The sequence below is a fragment of the Schistocerca cancellata genome, chromosome 1 (assembly GCF_023864275.1).
Source record: "Schistocerca cancellata isolate TAMUIC-IGC-003103 chromosome 1, iqSchCanc2.1, whole genome shotgun sequence".
Taxonomy (NCBI): domain Eukaryota; kingdom Metazoa; phylum Arthropoda; class Insecta; order Orthoptera; family Acrididae; genus Schistocerca; species Schistocerca cancellata.
In genome coordinates, this window is record NC_064626.1 from 628,260,843 (window position 1) to 628,278,276 (window position 17,434).

Below are 17,434 nucleotides of genomic sequence, written 5' to 3' on the forward strand. Positions count from 1 at the left end.
AACATCAACTGTTCCTATCCTGTATCCTTACTGTTGACGAGCAATGGTGCATGTATGCTAACATAAGGAAAAGAATGGAATGGTTGAGTTCAAACAAAACAGCAACTCCCTGTACAAAGATCTGCGCACATCCTCAAAAGAAAATGTTATTTATCTGGTGGAACAGCGACGGTGTGGTTATTACGATTTGCTTCCTCGATGTGTAATCATCATTGCTCACATTTATTGTCAACAACAGAGACGTCTTGCAGACGGAAGAACAACGACCAGTAAGAATGAATGAAGTAATGCTACTCCAAGATAACGCCTGCCTGCGTTCTGTGACAAAAAACACTATACAGGCGTTAAGTTGGGAAATCATTTCGCACCCACCTTATTCATGTGATCTTGCGCACTTAGATTTTCATCTTTTTCGCTCTCTATCGAACAACCTCCAAGGCAGTTTCTTTCTGGATGTAAATACGTTTCGAACATGGCTCTACCAGTTCTTCGCCTAAAAACCACGTGGTTTCTACAGAGGCGGAATCGAGAAGTTACCTCAGCATTGGCAGATTGTTGTAAATAGTGAAAGAGAATATATTGTTGGTGACTAAAGTCTCGTTATTTGTATCTGTTGTGTTTATGAAACTTACGAAAAAACGTCACGAACCGATGCACCAACCAAATACATCGCATAAAATTTATCTGAAAAAGATTTTCAGTGGTAAGCACACAAAATCGACATATTTCCAAGAGGAATAACGTAGTTAATAATATTTTTAAACAAAAACTTCGTCTGAAATGGATTTCTGTGATCAGCATGACGAATATATTTTAAATCTTCCTACAACTACACGATACTGTTAATGCAGCAAACAACATTTTTAAAGAAAGAAAATGGTATTCTGTGGAAAAAGTAAACTTAGTTAACGCGCCGTGTCATTCTTATTGGGAAATGTAGGTGCGTCAAACAATTCTGTACCTGATTATTCTACATCTTGGCTATTTCTTTTCTGTTTCTTGCTTGCCGGTACATCCACGTCGAAAAATTTTCCTTTTCACACATATTTTTAACGATGCATCCATTATCATTATTCGGGAAGGAAAGGTCGAAGGCAAAATATACAGGCGACGTTTACGATGTGCACTGTCAGAATTTTAGATCATTGAGAAGAGCAGAGACTTTCGCATCTCTACTGGTGCAGTAAACAACGTTTCATGCAAAATCATTCACTTCGTTGTTTTGGTGAAGTCCCGTCTGAAGTCAGTGAATGTGATGACTTCGAACATGATACACTTTCTGAATTAAATGATTACTTAAGAAGCAAAACACGAAAATTAAAAAGGCTAAGATTATATTAAAATTGATTGTTCCAACGAATCTGGAAGCGATTTTTGGGTTGCAAAGAAACAGCAAGAGAGCCATGTTGAAGCTCCAGGAACCAGATTTCCTGCAATAGTAAGGGATCAGACTGAAGCAGTAACATTAAGAAAAAGGGACAAGCATCAAAAGACTAAGGAATAAAATTCAGTAAAGCAGAAAAATGGTAATTATTACAAGAATGAGTAGCAACAGATTACCGTTGAAAAGTATAAATAGGGGATAGAAGTATAGGCAGTCTACGAAAGCGATGGAATCGACTAAAGCTGATGACGAAGATGACATTTTAGATGGGCAAGATTAATGAGTTAAGTGTAAGCTCAGAGCATGAATGGAATAGTTCAACATTACACATAGAACGCCTTTCTTCAATTAGGGACCAATCAATTATTAGTTATAAAAATAGAATACAGGACAAAAATTGTATATGATTTGTGAGGGAGAACTGATTAAGCGGTTAAGAATGCAGCTCCACTAATAATTTTTTTTTATTTTTTAAGAATGACAACCGGAGATAGTCATGTCTCTTTGATCTAATAACTAGTAGTCGACGTTATTTAAATATTACCATTAGAGTTTAAGTTATAAGTTAGCAGACGTATTGTACAGATAGTAATAGAACGCTTTGTATAACGTATTCTTTTACGAAAAAAGATAATTATGACTTGTAAACAGATTTAAGCCATAATACCAGTATTTACAGTTGATTTTCACTTACATTAAAGCGAAAAAACCTGAAGTTACGACACTTTATGAACCATAGTTTAACGCCTTGCTTCCGTATTGAAAAGAAATACGAAATCTTTAAAAATCTGCTGTTTCTATTACCTGAAAAGCTCATCGGGAGTCTCAAACGTTGGGAAATTCCTTAGAAATCACAGCATGTTTTGTTAACTACACAGTAGTCGACGTAGGTTAGAAGTTCTCTGACAACAGTGGTATCAGCTGCGGAAGCAATAAAATGAAAGATATGTGATTGAAAAGAGACACACTCGTCCAAGCACAAAAACTGGCGAAGTGTAGAGGAGCTGAACCGTAAGCAAAGAGTAGTAACTCCACTGTGCCCTGTGCCCTTCGCACTACACGACTGCTCCAAACCTGGGCCCAGAGTCAGCCACTCATGCGCATTCGTGATTCGCTTACATAGGAGATCCAGTACACTGTCGTAAAGAGGAAGAAGCACACTGGGAACAGCACCAGAGACACCTGGTCGACCATCCCACGCTGTGAGCCGCAGTACAGCACTACATATTCCGCCACTGCACGGAATTTGAGCCGTCCTCGTAGTTCAGAGTGCTCGCTGGACAGCACGTGATTCTCCTGAAATGATAGAATGTAGCGTAAGACTATGTTTCACCTCAATTCTGAAATCGTGTCACGAAATAAAAATTAACAGACTCTAGAAAACTGGATTCTCGCTAAATTCCGAGCTGTTTGAGAGATTTATCGCGTTTTAATCCTCGTCAGATCGCTTATAATGTAAAATCTGTCGGCAGTTTTGAAACATCTGCTAGGAAAGAGAAAACCATTAGGAATAGGTCTAGTAATCGGTGGATGTCACAGATGACCGAATTTCACAATGATTCTATAGCGAGGTGGCCTGACATGCACTCGGTTCTTAGGCAAATGCTGGACCGGCTTGTAATTTGCAATGAGATGCAGAACGATAAACGAAACTTTGACACAAGACTTTGGCGCACTATGTACCCCACGTATTTGGTGTGGATGTCAATTCAAAGATGTTTTAGAATAGTATGTGCAGCTACATTACTGTGGCCATTTGTGGTATCCAAAGTAGCTCGCATTCGAAGCAGTGTGATACTACTATAAAAGGTGAAGTTACTTAGTAAGAAACTGACAGGTTTTCACGACATTTCTTGCTGAGGGGTGACGCCAGGGATTCAGACAGCTCTCACAACGACTGGCGTTCATTCGTGATAGTATTCGGCGAATTTATCGTCCAGGGAAGTACTTCGAAGTCTTCAACCTTGTTGTTCCAACCGTTTGTGGACATCTGAACTTGTGTGACAAGATACAAGGTCTTACTGGAAGGCTTCATCGCTCCAAGCGGAAACAACGATCATTCACAAGTGATCGTGAACTCTGTGGACGTATTCGCAACCTAATTTGTCAGTATTGCTTACCAAGGATGAATGGTTCTCAGGAATGCTGCGAAATCATTCCACAGGTCATCACATATGTATGTGGCCAAAACGCTGTCCCGAGTGCTATAGACAATTTATGTATTATCATCCTTTGTATCATTTACATGATATAGGAATTGTCATAATACTGTCCAGAACATGCACAGCAGAATATTACAAATTTATATCAAACACATAAAATTAACATTATATAATATGTTGAAAATTAAAACATTGAATTAATGGGTTGTTCTTTTACATGCCCTTTTAATATGTACCGTATGTGATAAATTTATGTATATTTAGTGCATTTTGGAAAATACATTACTCATAATTTAGGTTTAAAATAGTATAAACGTGACATAGAACTGACAATGAGAACAACATGATATTGACGATACAACGATAAGTTAGTGATTTAAGGATTCAAAATATTCCTCTATGCTATAAAACATTTATTTATCAGATACTTTTTTAATTCTGGCTTAAATTTTACTTAATCTTGTGTTTCCCTGATGCATAGTGGCAGAGTACTATAAAGCTTTATTACATAGTGGCTCACATGTTTTTGAGTTTTTGTTTCTTTTGTTCTTACTGCATGCAGATTCTTACAGATACGTGTATTGTAGTCACGAAGTTCTGAATTTACACGTAAACTACTCAAGTATGTTCTTGTATGCAGTATGTTTTTTAATATGTAAAAAGATGATGCGACTCGTCGAAACGTCGCAGTTTGAAGACACCGCCACCCGGCTGGAAGCCCGAGAACTCTTCGCCAGTAACTTGTTTAGTAATGAAGCCGATTAAATTCATATACCATAAGCGTGAAACGCATTATCGACATGATAATTAAATGGACACCCTAGCTGCAAACAGGCGTTGATGTACTTCATTGGGGACATGTTGAAAATGTGTGCCCCGACCGGGACTCGAACCCGGGATCTCCTGCTTACATGGCAGACGCTCTATCCATCTGAGCCACCGCGGACACAGAGAATAGTGCGTCTGCAAGAACTTATCCCTCGCACGCTCCCCGTGAGATCCACATTCCCAACAGGTCCATACCACTACATTCGTAGTGCGCCTAATAGATGTTTGCTCATCACACTCATTACTCGTGGCAGATTAATCTACCAAGTCCCGTACGAGTTCGGGCAAAGCGTGTGCGTTCGCACAAGAAGGTCAATGTCCGGGAAGCCATATTTTAACTATATATGTATATATAACAATATATGTATATATATTTTAACTATATATGTCCATTTAATTATCATTTCATTTCTAGCAAAGCTGCATGGTCATCCACGGTAACTGTTCTTTCGGGAACAGATACTACCGTCGTATATATAGCATTATCGACAGTTTATTGTTAATATACACTACTGGCCATTAAAATTGCTACACCACGAAGATGACGTGCTACAGACGCGAAATTTAACCGACAGGAAGAAGATGCTGTGATATGCAAATGATTAGCTTTTCAGAGCATTCGCAGAAGGCTGGCGCCGCTGGCGACACCTACAGTGTGCTGACATGAGGAAAGTTTCCAACCGATTTCTCATACACAAACAGCAGTTGACGGGCGTTGCCTGGTGAAACATTGTTGTGATGCCTCGTGTAAGGAGGAGAAATGCGTACCATCACGTTTCCGACTTTAAGGTCGGATTGTAGCCTATCGCGATTGCGGTTTATCGTATCGCGACATTGCTGCTCGCGTTGGTCGAGATACAATGACTGTTAACAGAATATGGAATCGGTGGGTTCAGGAGGGTAATACGGAACGCCGTGCTGGATCCCAACGGCCTCGTATCACTAGCAGTCGAGATGACAGGCACCTTATCTGCATGGCTGTAACGGTTCGTGCAGCCACGTCTCGACCCCTGAGCCAACAGATGGGGACGTTTGCAAGACAACAACAATCTGCACGGACAGTTCGACGACGTTTGCAGCAGCATGGACTATCAGCTCTGAGACCATGGCTGCGGTTACCCTTGACGATGCACCACAGACAGGAGCGCCTGCGATGGTGTACTCAAAGACGAACCTGAGTGCACGAATGGCAAAACGTCATTTTTTCAGATGAATCCAGGTTCTGTTTACAGAATCATGATGGTCACATCCGTGTTTGGCGCCATCGCGGTGAACGCACATTGGAAGCGTGTATTCGTCATCGCCATTCCGGCGCATCACACGTCTCGGTCACCTCTTGTTCGCATTGACGGCACTTTGAACAGTGGACGTTACATTTCAGATGTGTTACGATCCGTGGCTCTACACTTCATTCGATTCCTGCGAAACCCTACATTTCAGCAGGATAATGCACGACCGCATGTTGCAGGTCCTGTACGGGCCTTTCTGGATACAGAAAATGTTAGACTGCTGCCCTGGCCAGCACATTCTCCAGATCTGTCACCAATTGAAAACGTCTGGTCAATGGTGGCCGAGCAACTGGCTCGTCGCAATACGCCAGTCACTACTCTTGAGAACTGTGGTATCGTGTTGAAGCTGCATGGGCAGCTGTACCTGTACACGCCATCCAAGCTGTGTTTGACTCAATGCCCAGGCATATCAAGGCCGTTATTACGGCCAGAGGTAGTTGTTCTCGGAACTGATTTCTCAGGATCTATGCACCCAAATTGCGTGAAAATGTAATCATATGTAGTTCTAGTTGTAATATACGTGTCCAATGAATACCCGTTTATCATCTGCATTTCTTCTTGGTGTAGCAGTTTTAATGGCCAGTAGTGTACTATGTAGACTAAGCTATTATAATGTTGACCAATAAAATTCTTATGGGTGTTGTACTGTGTCACTGTATAAAATACTTTTAAATATGAACTTAAAACCAACATTTCGATAATATTACAACGCTTTTTCTGAGGGCAAGACTGTATTTGATGGAGTCAAGGTGACTGTATTTAATGCAGGCGATCGATGTCAATACGTCATTTTTTAAAATTTTAATGGCCATAAAATATAATATGCTAGTCATAACGAAAGAAGGAGTGTAGGAAATGAGCTATTAGAGGGCTAGCCGGTTTGTTAACGATTGGCGACAGTGTGAAAATCAGCGCTTAGCTTCTAGTGGACACATTTTCTTCCTGGTGTGCGCGCAAGTGCTTTGACAGTTTACTTATAGCGGTTTGTTTAGACCCTGCTGTTCCAAGTCAGCCCCTGGGATACGGGCGTTCGCGGGCGCTCACGGTCTCGCCCGGCGAACAGGTGATAAGGGTAGGGTGCCCGTAAGGGTCCATTTCACAGCGCATGCGCCCTACTCCGCTAAGTTCCGCTTAATTACGTCTTTTGCTTCGTATTTGGAAGAACGGTTTTTGTTTGTTGAGAAAGACGAGTTGCTTCAGTGTCTTGTGTGTCACAAAGTTCTGAATACGACGAAGAAGTATAATATTCAGCGTCACTATATAGGTCTCTTCACGCGACGTAGTAAGATGAGCTGGGCAGTAATACAAGAAAGCAACTAACTGTCACACTGAGGGGCGAAGTTCAGCGACAGGTAAATCTGACGCAGAATAAATAAATGTAACAATTGAGTACATACTACTTTTACGCAATCTGTACAAGTATTGAGTTCGTTTATTACATACGTGTTATGCAACTACTGTAGATTGCTGACGTCGACGAAGATTCAACTGATGCAGCGCTTTGAGCTAACTACAAAGTTGCAGCAACCGAAACACCGTTTTCAATGGGTCCCTTTTGGTGGGATCACGCCTGCTCGTCGTCGTCGAATACTTAGCGCCAGCAGACATTATGAAATTTGTGGGAGTTTGTCCCTCCAAGCAAATGGTATCTATTTGCGATATGGGCACAGTTTTGGAAAATCAACTGAAGCTTTTTCGTTAGCCCGTGACGAAACCACAGATATTGCTCAACTAGCAATTTTTGTGAGTGGCGTTAATTCGGAACTACAGGTCATGACATATTTGACACTGTCTGTGAGTCTGTAGAAAACATGTGCTTGCCATGGGACAAGCTCTGTTCCGTGGCAACAGAAGGTGCACTGCAAATGGTTGGGAGCCAGCAAGATTTTATGACTCATCTGAAGGAAAAAATCAAGATGGAATTTCATAAAGAATTGTCAAGCATACATTGTTTTCTGCTGAAAATTTTGTAAGGCGCCTCGATGTCAACCAGCACCAGTTCAAAGGCTTTATGCATGACATGGAAGCACCTTACGGTGATATTCCTTATCACTGCACAGTACAATGGCTTGGAAGAGGCAAAGTTTTCGATGTACAGGGTGTCAATTATTGAATTACATGAAATAAAGAATCATCATAACTTCTGAACGGTTTACGTTACGACATTCAAACTGCATAAGAGGCCAAGGGGCCTGATGGGAATTAGTATGCGCATGCGCACGTGCCTTGTTGTTGTCGGCCATTTGCACGTGAAAATGTCATGGTACAGAGTGCCTTAGCGTATAGCGCTTGTGAAGGCTTACTATGCAAGGAATAACAGACCCACTGCTGCGCAAAGGGACTTTGCGACCAACTTAAGGTGAAGACAACCGGTCAAAGTGTGCTAACAATTAAGAATTTTACTCGAAAGTTTGAGAGAACGGGTAGTGTTTGTGATGAGAATGTTGGCAATCTTGGTCGTCCAAAAAGGGTGAAAACTCCTGAAAACATCAAGAAGACACACGCTGTCTTTTAAACCAGCTCCAGGAAATCGATCAGACGAGTTGCACAACAAGTGGGAATCAACTGGAATGCACTGTGACAAATTGTTGCTGCATACTTGCATCTCTTCCCACACAAAATTCAAAGTTGTGAAGTGTCTAAATCAGGTGAATAATTATTATCAGTCACCAAATGCAACGGTTATTTCTTCTTCTTCTTCTAGGTTTGGACAGCTCTTAACACGCTGCGACGTGGGTCTGGTGAGAAGGGGGTAGGCGCTGACAGTTCAGCTACCTTGAGTCAGCCAGGTCTCAAGGGGCACTGACATATCGTGAGGACTCTCAATGCGTCTGCAGTCAAAAGCAATAATGAGAACAGCTTGGCTGGCTGCTTCGGCTGTGGGAAGCTGTGTGCGCCATAGTGCGCCGTGCCGGATGCGCAGTCATCGGGTGAGCCTCCCCACAGCTGTGGTCAGCAGTTGTCTTCGATTGGCTGTCATGAGGAGGTACGGCAACACAGCACGGGCCCTCTATGGTTTCTCAGGAGCCACATCAACTCGCTGCCGAACGGCAAACACCAGGAAGAAAATATGACTGCTAGAAGGCAAGAGCTAATTTGCACACTATCGTCAGTCACCGACAAGCTGGCTAGCATACGAAAAGCTTCTTTCCTACACTCCCCCTTCCATCATGACTAGCCTATTATTTTCTAGAGCCTATACATTTCCAAAGTACGATGTATTGACACCAATCGTCCGCATTAAAAAGAGCCATATTTATTTCACCGAAACCAGTCTTGCTCTGAGGACGGACATTATAATGCGGTCAAAATGTTGGTTTTAAGTTCACAATTAAAGTATTCTGTAAAATGACGTGGCACAACAGCCAGACCAATTTTAATCATCATGACACCAGCTGCAGAAGCTTACGTAGTTATTTCTATGATGTGTTTGTCTAATGTTAATGACTCCTTCTACATCTCTGGATATTTTCGCTCTTGATGGGATCTATGGGACATGTTGAATGAATTAACGAATAAAATGTCAAAGTACATTCATCTCATTAGGCCATTACACTATGGCTTTCCAAGCAGATATTTTTTCTGAATTTTTGCGTTCTCTAAAATCAGTAGTTTCTATGTGCAATCAGTCTGAGTTCAGCTTTTACCGTATAGTGATATTTTGTTGTCTGTCTCTGTAATGCTTTTCAGTATTTAATGTCTCATATTAAAAGAAACGTTTTTAATTAGAAAGCTGAAATTCTGTATTCGTGGTTAATATGACAAATTTTCTACTTTCATTTAAAGTATGTAGGCCTATTATAGTATGTAACTGCTTTGGCGGTCCAGTGAGCAATATTATTGTTTTAAATTTCCAAATTTTGGCTTCTGAGGAGCATACAGCGCCAAACTGCGTGATCAAGGGATGTTGGATGTTGGTAACTCCTCGAAGCTGATTTAAATTTCACCATGATGATCAGTAATCATCGTTCCCAAAAGAATGATTTGCTTAAGGCCCAGTTTACGTGATGAATTTAGAAAATGAGGTAAAATCAAAATACAGATGCATTGCAAGTATCATAATCATTAAAAGTACTAAAATGTTAAACGTTACAAGACGATTCACTATCAGTGAGACTACATCTTGCACTATAACAGTGCTTCATAAGCTTATGATGATGCTACACGAAATGTGGCTCTAAAATAATGAGACTGTTGCTGTATAACATAAATTGTTTCTAGAACATGGATATTTAGTTGTTGCCCACCTAAATATATTCCCCTCCTCTACCCGCACAACGCTCCATGATAATTATCCATTGATGGAAACAGTACTGGAAGTTTTCTTCTGTGAGTTCCTTGACGACATGTGCCTCTTTTTCTTTAACTGCTTCAGTCTAGAACCGCGTGACCGCTACGGTCGCAGGTTAGAATCCGGCCTCGGGCATGGATGTATGTGATGTCCTTAGGTTAGTTAGGTTTAAGTAATTCTAAGTCTAGGGGACTGATGACCTCAGATGTTAAGTCCCATAGTGCTCAGACCGATTTGAACCATTTGTAATCACATGGAGTTTGTTCTTGGCCCGCTTCAGTTTGTAGATAAGTGATAAAACTAGAAAAAGTGACGAACTTAAGTTTTTTTGCATGTGGGAATTCTAGAAACACAGACTAAATTCCATGTTTCTGATCTTAGTGGATGTATTAAAATTTCAATTACATGTCAGTCTGCCATGTATGGATACTTAAGCGAATGTTGAGCAGAAACTAAGGTAAGATCATGTGTGCTCCAAGAAAGCGTTATAGGATCTTCGATGTTCTCTGTATAGACAAATGATTTATCGTAAAATGTCAAGAGCACCCTCAGATTGTCCACTGACGCAGCTGTTGTACGCATGAAAGTATCGTTGGACGGTCGTAACGAACTGCAATGCAATGTAATAAACAGCTCCTCTCTTTAAATGTAAGTGTATGATAATGCCTATAACAAAAAGGTAGAACTCAGTAATAGCTGATTAAAGGATTAATGGTGCACATATTGTGAGTATTTAAGGGTATTTAAGAAACGATATGAAATGCAAGCTACACCTAAATTCATTATAAGGGAATGTGGATAGAAGCCTCAGATTTGTTGAAAGGGTTTTGGAAGAAAGTTAAAAAATGGTTCAAATGGCTCTGAGCACTATGGGACTCAACATCTTAGGTCATAAGTCCCCTAGAACTTAGAACTACTTAAACCTAACTAACCTAAGGACATCACACACACCCATGCCCGAGGCAGGATTCGAACCTGCGACCGTAGCAGTCCCGCGGTTCCGGACTGCAGCGCCAGAACCGCTAGACCACCGAGGCCGGCTGGAAGAAAGTAACGCAACTGTAAAGCAAATCACACCCAAGACCCTACTGCGCCCAGTTATAGAGTATATTTCCAGCGATGGAAGTCCTTATCAAGTAGGCATGATTGCAGACATAGAAAGAATTCAGAGACATGCAGCTAGGATCGCAACGAATCGGTGAAGCCCATATGAAAGTGTAATGGATGTGTTTGGAGAACTTAAATAGGATACTCTTGAAGAAAGGTGACGTATTTCTTACGACACCTTGTTGGAAAAATGTAGAGCTTTTGTTTCGAGGAAATAAGTGCGATTATCTTGCTACCGTCATCGTATACGTAGCGTAACGATCATGCTAATACAAAATTTAAGGGAGCGTACGCGTACAGAGGCATACAGACAACCATTCTGCCGGCCGGAGAGGCCGTGCGTTTCTCGGCGCTACAGTCTGGAACCGCGAGACCTCTACGGTCGCAGGTTCGAATCCTGCCTCGGACGTGGATGTGTGTGATGTCCTTAGGTTAGTTAGGTTTACGTAGTTCTAAGTTCTAGGGGATTGATGACCTCAGAAGTCGAGTCCAATAGTGCTCAGAGCCATTTGAACCATTTTTGAACAACCATTCTCCCATCAGTCAGCACGCGAATGGAACAGGACTGAAAATACCTCGCCGGCCGGTGTGGCCGAGCCGTTCTAGGCGCTTCAGTGCGGAACCGCGTGACTGCTCCGGTCGCATGTTCATATCCTGCCTCGGGCATGGTTGTATGTGATGTCCTTAGGTTAGTTAGGTTTAAGTAGTTCTAAGTTCTAAGGGACTGATGACCTCAGAAGTTTAGCCCCATAGTGCTCAGAGCCATTTGATTTTTTTGAAAATACCTGATACTGGTGTGAAACAGACTGCACAGTGGCTTATGGAGTAGAAATAATAATATTAATCTCACTCCCATCTACGTAGATAGGCGAAGGAAGTATCAGTTTGACGGTGTTCGATATAGCCAAGAGAGTGGTGCTTAAGTGACTGCCGCTAGGGTGTGTGAAAGCAGTAACTTCTCCTTTCAGCGACTGAACGTGTAATTAAACGAGGTCTGGGCCACACCCAGCTCTGTGGTGTAATGGCTGAGGAAATTACCCCAGCCATCATTTATGATCCATAAATCATATGGGTTGAGTAATGGACGCTTAATTACAGAGAGCCGTCAGCGTCGTTGTACTAAACTAATTCTGAACCCGTGTGAATGAGTTTCGCAGCTGAGTGGACGAAAATAGATTGCGTGGAAGTTGGCTGGAGTCCGAGTAGCCAGCAGGAACGAGGCAATGTATACCAGGCGACTAAAAAGAGTTGCTAGGAAAACACTTACTTAGATACACTTCGCCGTACTAGACGCTTTCAACATTGTCTGTTTTTTGTCAGCGGGAGGGGGTTTGGGATACTAAATAGTAACACTTATACAAAGATTCTGTCAGATTATTAGACAGCCTGATAGGTTATAAAGGTGTGCTAGAGCGGCACCCTAACCCAGAGAATCGACTCTCAGTGGTAGTTCACTTATCGCAACTATATAGGCGAACTTCAGTTCTGCCAGTACTACTGTCATACTTTCAAAATTTCACACAAATGCTCCAGCGTACCTTACTTGACAAGTACTCTTGGGTGAAACGATATCGGGAACATAAGCTTACCCGTCAACTAGCAGCTGTTTCGAGAAGGAATCACTATCCAACATAGCCACACGGAGTGGCCGCGTGGTTTGAGGCGCCATGTCATGGAATGCGCGGCCTCTCCTGCCGGAGGTTCGAGTCCACCCTCGGGCATGGGTATGTGTGTTGTTCTTAGCATAAGTTAGTTTAAGTAGTGCGTAAGTCTAGAGACCGATGACCTCAGCAGTTTGGTCCCTTAGGAATTCACATACATTTGAAAATTTGAACTATCCAACATACTTTTTTACTGTATCAGGGAGTTTCAACTTGACAACAGAGTGCAAAATTCAATCATGAGTTATTATACTGACAGAAAAGAAAAGCAAAACAGATAATTCTTTTTAATGAAACACATGGGTTCTTGTGCATTATCTGTGCCCCTAAGAATGAATTCATCTGAGTTTGAAACAGTTGGATGTGTTGTAGTTTCAGGACGCTCAACTACGGGGTTTTAACACCCTTACTTCGAGCTCAGTATTCAACAAATCTTGCACAGCCCGCAGGCCCAGGTAACACATATTCTGAAAATGTTTTGCAATATGAAAAACTTAAGCGGCTCTGAAGAGTTCAGTTCATTGAAAACTCTGATGTTTTGTAAACTAAAAACCTATTCTTGGCCACAGTTAATCGTGTGACTTCTCTGTTCTAAAATTTGTTTGAATGAAAACGTTAACACTTATCAGTGAACCAATATGGCTGTGATTTTCTCTCTGAATGAGATGGCAAGGAGACTTCTTTCAATATGGCCACGGTAAAATTAATGCCTCATCCCGTCCTTCTGAGCTAATACTCTCAGTCTAATATCAACGATATTTAAGATAAATTAAAACGTACCAGTCGTTTCTGATTTTATCGTTTATATGAGGCACATGCACAGTATTTCCCCCGTTTCTATCTTAGACTAATAGAGTGCTGAAAATGGCAACGAACGTTTCGGGAGCATAAAAGTAATTTAACGCAAATCAAATTTTATCAGAATTTTCTGTCGTCTCCGGTGTCCTTAGTTGCAGTTTCTACATGCAGTTTGCAATATTTGGTTAACAGTTTTATGTTTAGTGCTTTTTGAGAGCTTCTTGAAACAACCGAGGCGTTGTAACAACAAGTAAGCTGTTCTCAAAATAATATATTTCTGGTACACTGCGTTATATTCCACTATTTCTTTTTTGTGAAGTCATGCATATGCTTTTCGACTGGTTTCATTAAGTTCCAATGCCTGTTTCTGCCGAAAGCTGATCTTTTCCGATCTACATATCTTCCACATTTATGTTCCATGAGAACCTATACTTGTTCTAATCTTCGTCTACGATTTAAATACTTCGCCATTGCTGCCCCTTACACACTCAAATCAACTAGAATCTATGTAAATTATTTACCTATACTCCAAGTGGCTCCTGTCTTATTTAAAAGTTATCTGTCTCTACTTAAATAACTCCCTTCTAGTCTATTGAGTACCGTTATGTAACTCATATGTCTGCTTCGTCTGTGTTCGCCTGCAGTATTCAAATGGACAAATACTTGATCTGTCACACAACTAGACGCCGGACGTTGCTCTGGTTAGTATACCACACTGCTACAACTGAAAATGAATAAATTTATCCGAAATTATTAGTACTTATACAAGAAAAAAGCGGTTTTGTTTGTATTTAAATGGTGTCTTAAGAACAGATCGTCATTTGTTCCTTCAAGTATGTAAAAATATTTTTGAATACACCAATGTCCCACCCATAATTACGACTAGAATTTTACACAGTTTCTTATTCTCGCTTATCCCGTGAAGGTCCTCTTCGTTTTGTACCGTTCACTCCAACATCTAACATTCCATGTTTCGATTAATGCTGGGCGTCCCAGTAGGAATGGTGAATTTACAGGGAATTGACTGGAACGATCATTCGAAGCAAAAAAGTCTAGCAAATACAGGTTCTAAAGCATACCTTAGCAACTATGAGCACTTCTTCGTCTTCGGTACTGTGAAATAAATTTCTTCTACTGCAGGCTCTTCTGCTTTCCATATTTTGAGAGGTGGTGGAGTAGATCAAAACAAGAAAGAAGTCCAGTAAACGTAAGTTCTAAAGTGCATATCTTTAGGGCTTTGAGCGCTTGTTCGTCGTTGCTATTGCGAAACACATCTCTTCTATCGAGCAAGTGCTCATGACTCTTAAGGTATGCATTTTATAGCTCGTGTTTACTAGAGAATTTTTTCTCGTTTTAGTCCATACTACTTCCTCTGAAAATATGGAAAGAAGAGAGTGTGCAGCAGATGAGATTTGTTTCACAGTATCAAAGACGAAGAAGTGCTCAAGACTCTTATGATATGATTTTAGAGTTCATGCTCGTTAGACTTTTTGCTTTCGAATGATCGTCCATGTCTTATCCCTGAATACTGACCATTCCTTCTGGGACACACTGTAGAACGATAGCCTGATAAATTTTCTTCCTGAGTGTTTCAGCTTCAGATCGGTTCTCGCTTGGCGGCTGCAACCGGTGGCCGGGGAACAAGGGGATCATTATGAGATTATTTTGTAGGACTACATGTCTTGAGACATGTAAGATAGTTTTATTTGTTCGGTATTCTAATGCCTATAATCATTGTCGATTTCTCTGTCTTTAGCGATAGTTTTCCACAGCATGGATGGGATTACCTCGATTCTTGACCTGCTCTTGGTCTTAGTTTGATAATGTTGTGGCACAACAATGGCGAATCCTGTTTGTGACCGGGCACATGTTATTTTCATCCGAAAACTTAGTAGTGTCCGGGATATAACGAGGGTCGTAATCAAAGACTTTTTTGAAATTATCAGTCTGTTGATGAGCTGGAAGCAGTCGTGCCTATCTTGTGCTAATCTTCTTAGCTTTACGTCCCCACTACGCCCCACAGCTTTTATAATATGTCTACAATTTCTACTCTTTGTCCATACAATGTTCCCTTTGATTGTACCGTCCAGGACGATGTTAATTATTTTTGGATTCTGTAACACATCTCCCACAGACCCGCCCCTTTTTGCTGGAAAGGGTTGTCCATCTTCTTTGATCGCAACCTAATTTTTCTAGTGCTTGTTCTTTCGTTTCTCATCGGTCCACCCAGTCCTTAGCATTCCTCGATTGTATGATATTAGAAACACTTCTAGTTTCTTCTTCTTCGGATTTCCGATGGTCCACGTTTCACTTCTATACAACGTTGTATTTTGGACACTTTTAGAAGCTTCTACCTCATTTCCATGTCAGTACTTGATAATATAATGTTCTTTTGTTGAAGAAAGTCAGATGATATTTGCTCTTCATTCCAGTACTGACCATAAAGACAGTTGTCTGCTATGTGCTGGTGACGTATGTACATTACAGTACTGCTCGTTGACAGCTACTGAGGACATTTTTAGGCATACTCGTATTTTGGAAACCTATGTGTTCATGCCGAGGGAATCAAATTAAACGCGCACACACACACACACACACACACACACACACACACACACACGCACACACACATACATACATACACATAAACACACACACACACACACACACTTACACACATACACACACACAAACACAAACACACACACGAAGACAGATTTCTACGGCAATTAAAAGAAGGGAATGTTGCAAATTTCTTCTATTTGTCATATGTAGTCACATTATTATTGTTATTACTATTGTTATTATTATTGTCATTAGCATCAATATTTTATTACAGCATTGGACGTCTGTGACTAGTTAAAACTGCTTAACGTTGAGGGACTGGACTCCACCAAGTACGTATATACCATCCTCGAGGATAAAGTCCTCTCGGAAGACTTGGACTATGATCCTTTGACAACATGAGAGTAGAAGTGATTATCCTAAGTGTGAGGAACTGGAAAATTAAATGCCGTCACAGAACTGCCTGACAAAGTAGTGTGAAGTCAGCATGTAAGAGCTTCTATTGCTTGTTAACAGAGATATAGAGGGACGTGAACTTAAACAGCTTCTCGTCATATCCTTCCTCTTATGGGTGCTGGTCCCATGAAATTGTAGAGAGCCCCTGTGAAAAATGTGGGTAGGTATTAAAATATAAAGTGCTGACTTAAATCTTCCAGTTACCAGAGAAGTGCGCTCAAATAGCGTAATAGATAATGCATTGCTTGCGAAAGACAGAATCTGGGTTCGAGTCCCGATCTGGCACATTGTTCCAGTTCTCTACAAATACTCATCACAGTGTATATTCTTCTAAAGAGCAAAACGTGCCATCTTAGTATTGCTCCATGAGCGTTTGACGATGACAGAAGATTATAATTTAAAGCTCATTCTTGATCGCAAATCAAGACCATGCTTTTAATTATAATATTAATAAAAGATCGCTGATAATGTTTAAAAAAATTTGATGACAGAAGAGTCCAATTGTGCTACAGAATGTGTAAATTCTACAAATTATCATTTAAATCAAACATTTTAAACCTCTGACTAAATACCCCACAAAAAGCTGTCAGCTTGTCTTTTTCGCTAGCTTACTGCGTATTTGTCAAACTAAATTATGGAACGTGACGCTCTGATACTAGGGTCACCTGTTTTATATAACTGCATGTTTTTGGTATTTTGTTATTTATTAGCCTTTTTCCAACAGTTTCCCTTCATGTACATGTACGAAAGGTATGTTGCACGCATCTCCTTCTCTCTCTGTGTCCATTTTGTCCTCCTTCCTCTCTGTCCATCTTCTCCCCAACTCTCTGCCCAGCTCATACTCTGCCCTTTCTGCCCATCTCACCGAGCGATGTGGTGCAATGGTTCGAACA

General features: G+C 41.0%; 1 protein-coding gene and 1 non-coding gene across 2 annotated transcripts in view; both read right to left on the minus strand.

The window, feature by feature from the left end:
* Positions 1–2,470: 2,470 nt before the first annotated feature.
* The window catches only part of LOC126090553 (glycine receptor subunit alpha-4-like), a 71,852-nt gene continuing 56,888 nt past the window's right edge, over positions 2,471–17,434 (minus strand). Inside the window, exon 9 of the mRNA XM_049906998.1 lies at positions 2,471–2,680. Coding sequence (XP_049762955.1) covers positions 2,471–2,680 — 210 coding nt within the window. The remainder of the gene's footprint in view (positions 2,681–17,434) is intronic.
* Trnat-ugu (transfer RNA threonine (anticodon UGU)) lies at positions 4,419–4,493 on the minus strand. Its single transcript has one exon. It is a non-coding gene; the product is annotated as a tRNA-Thr (tRNA).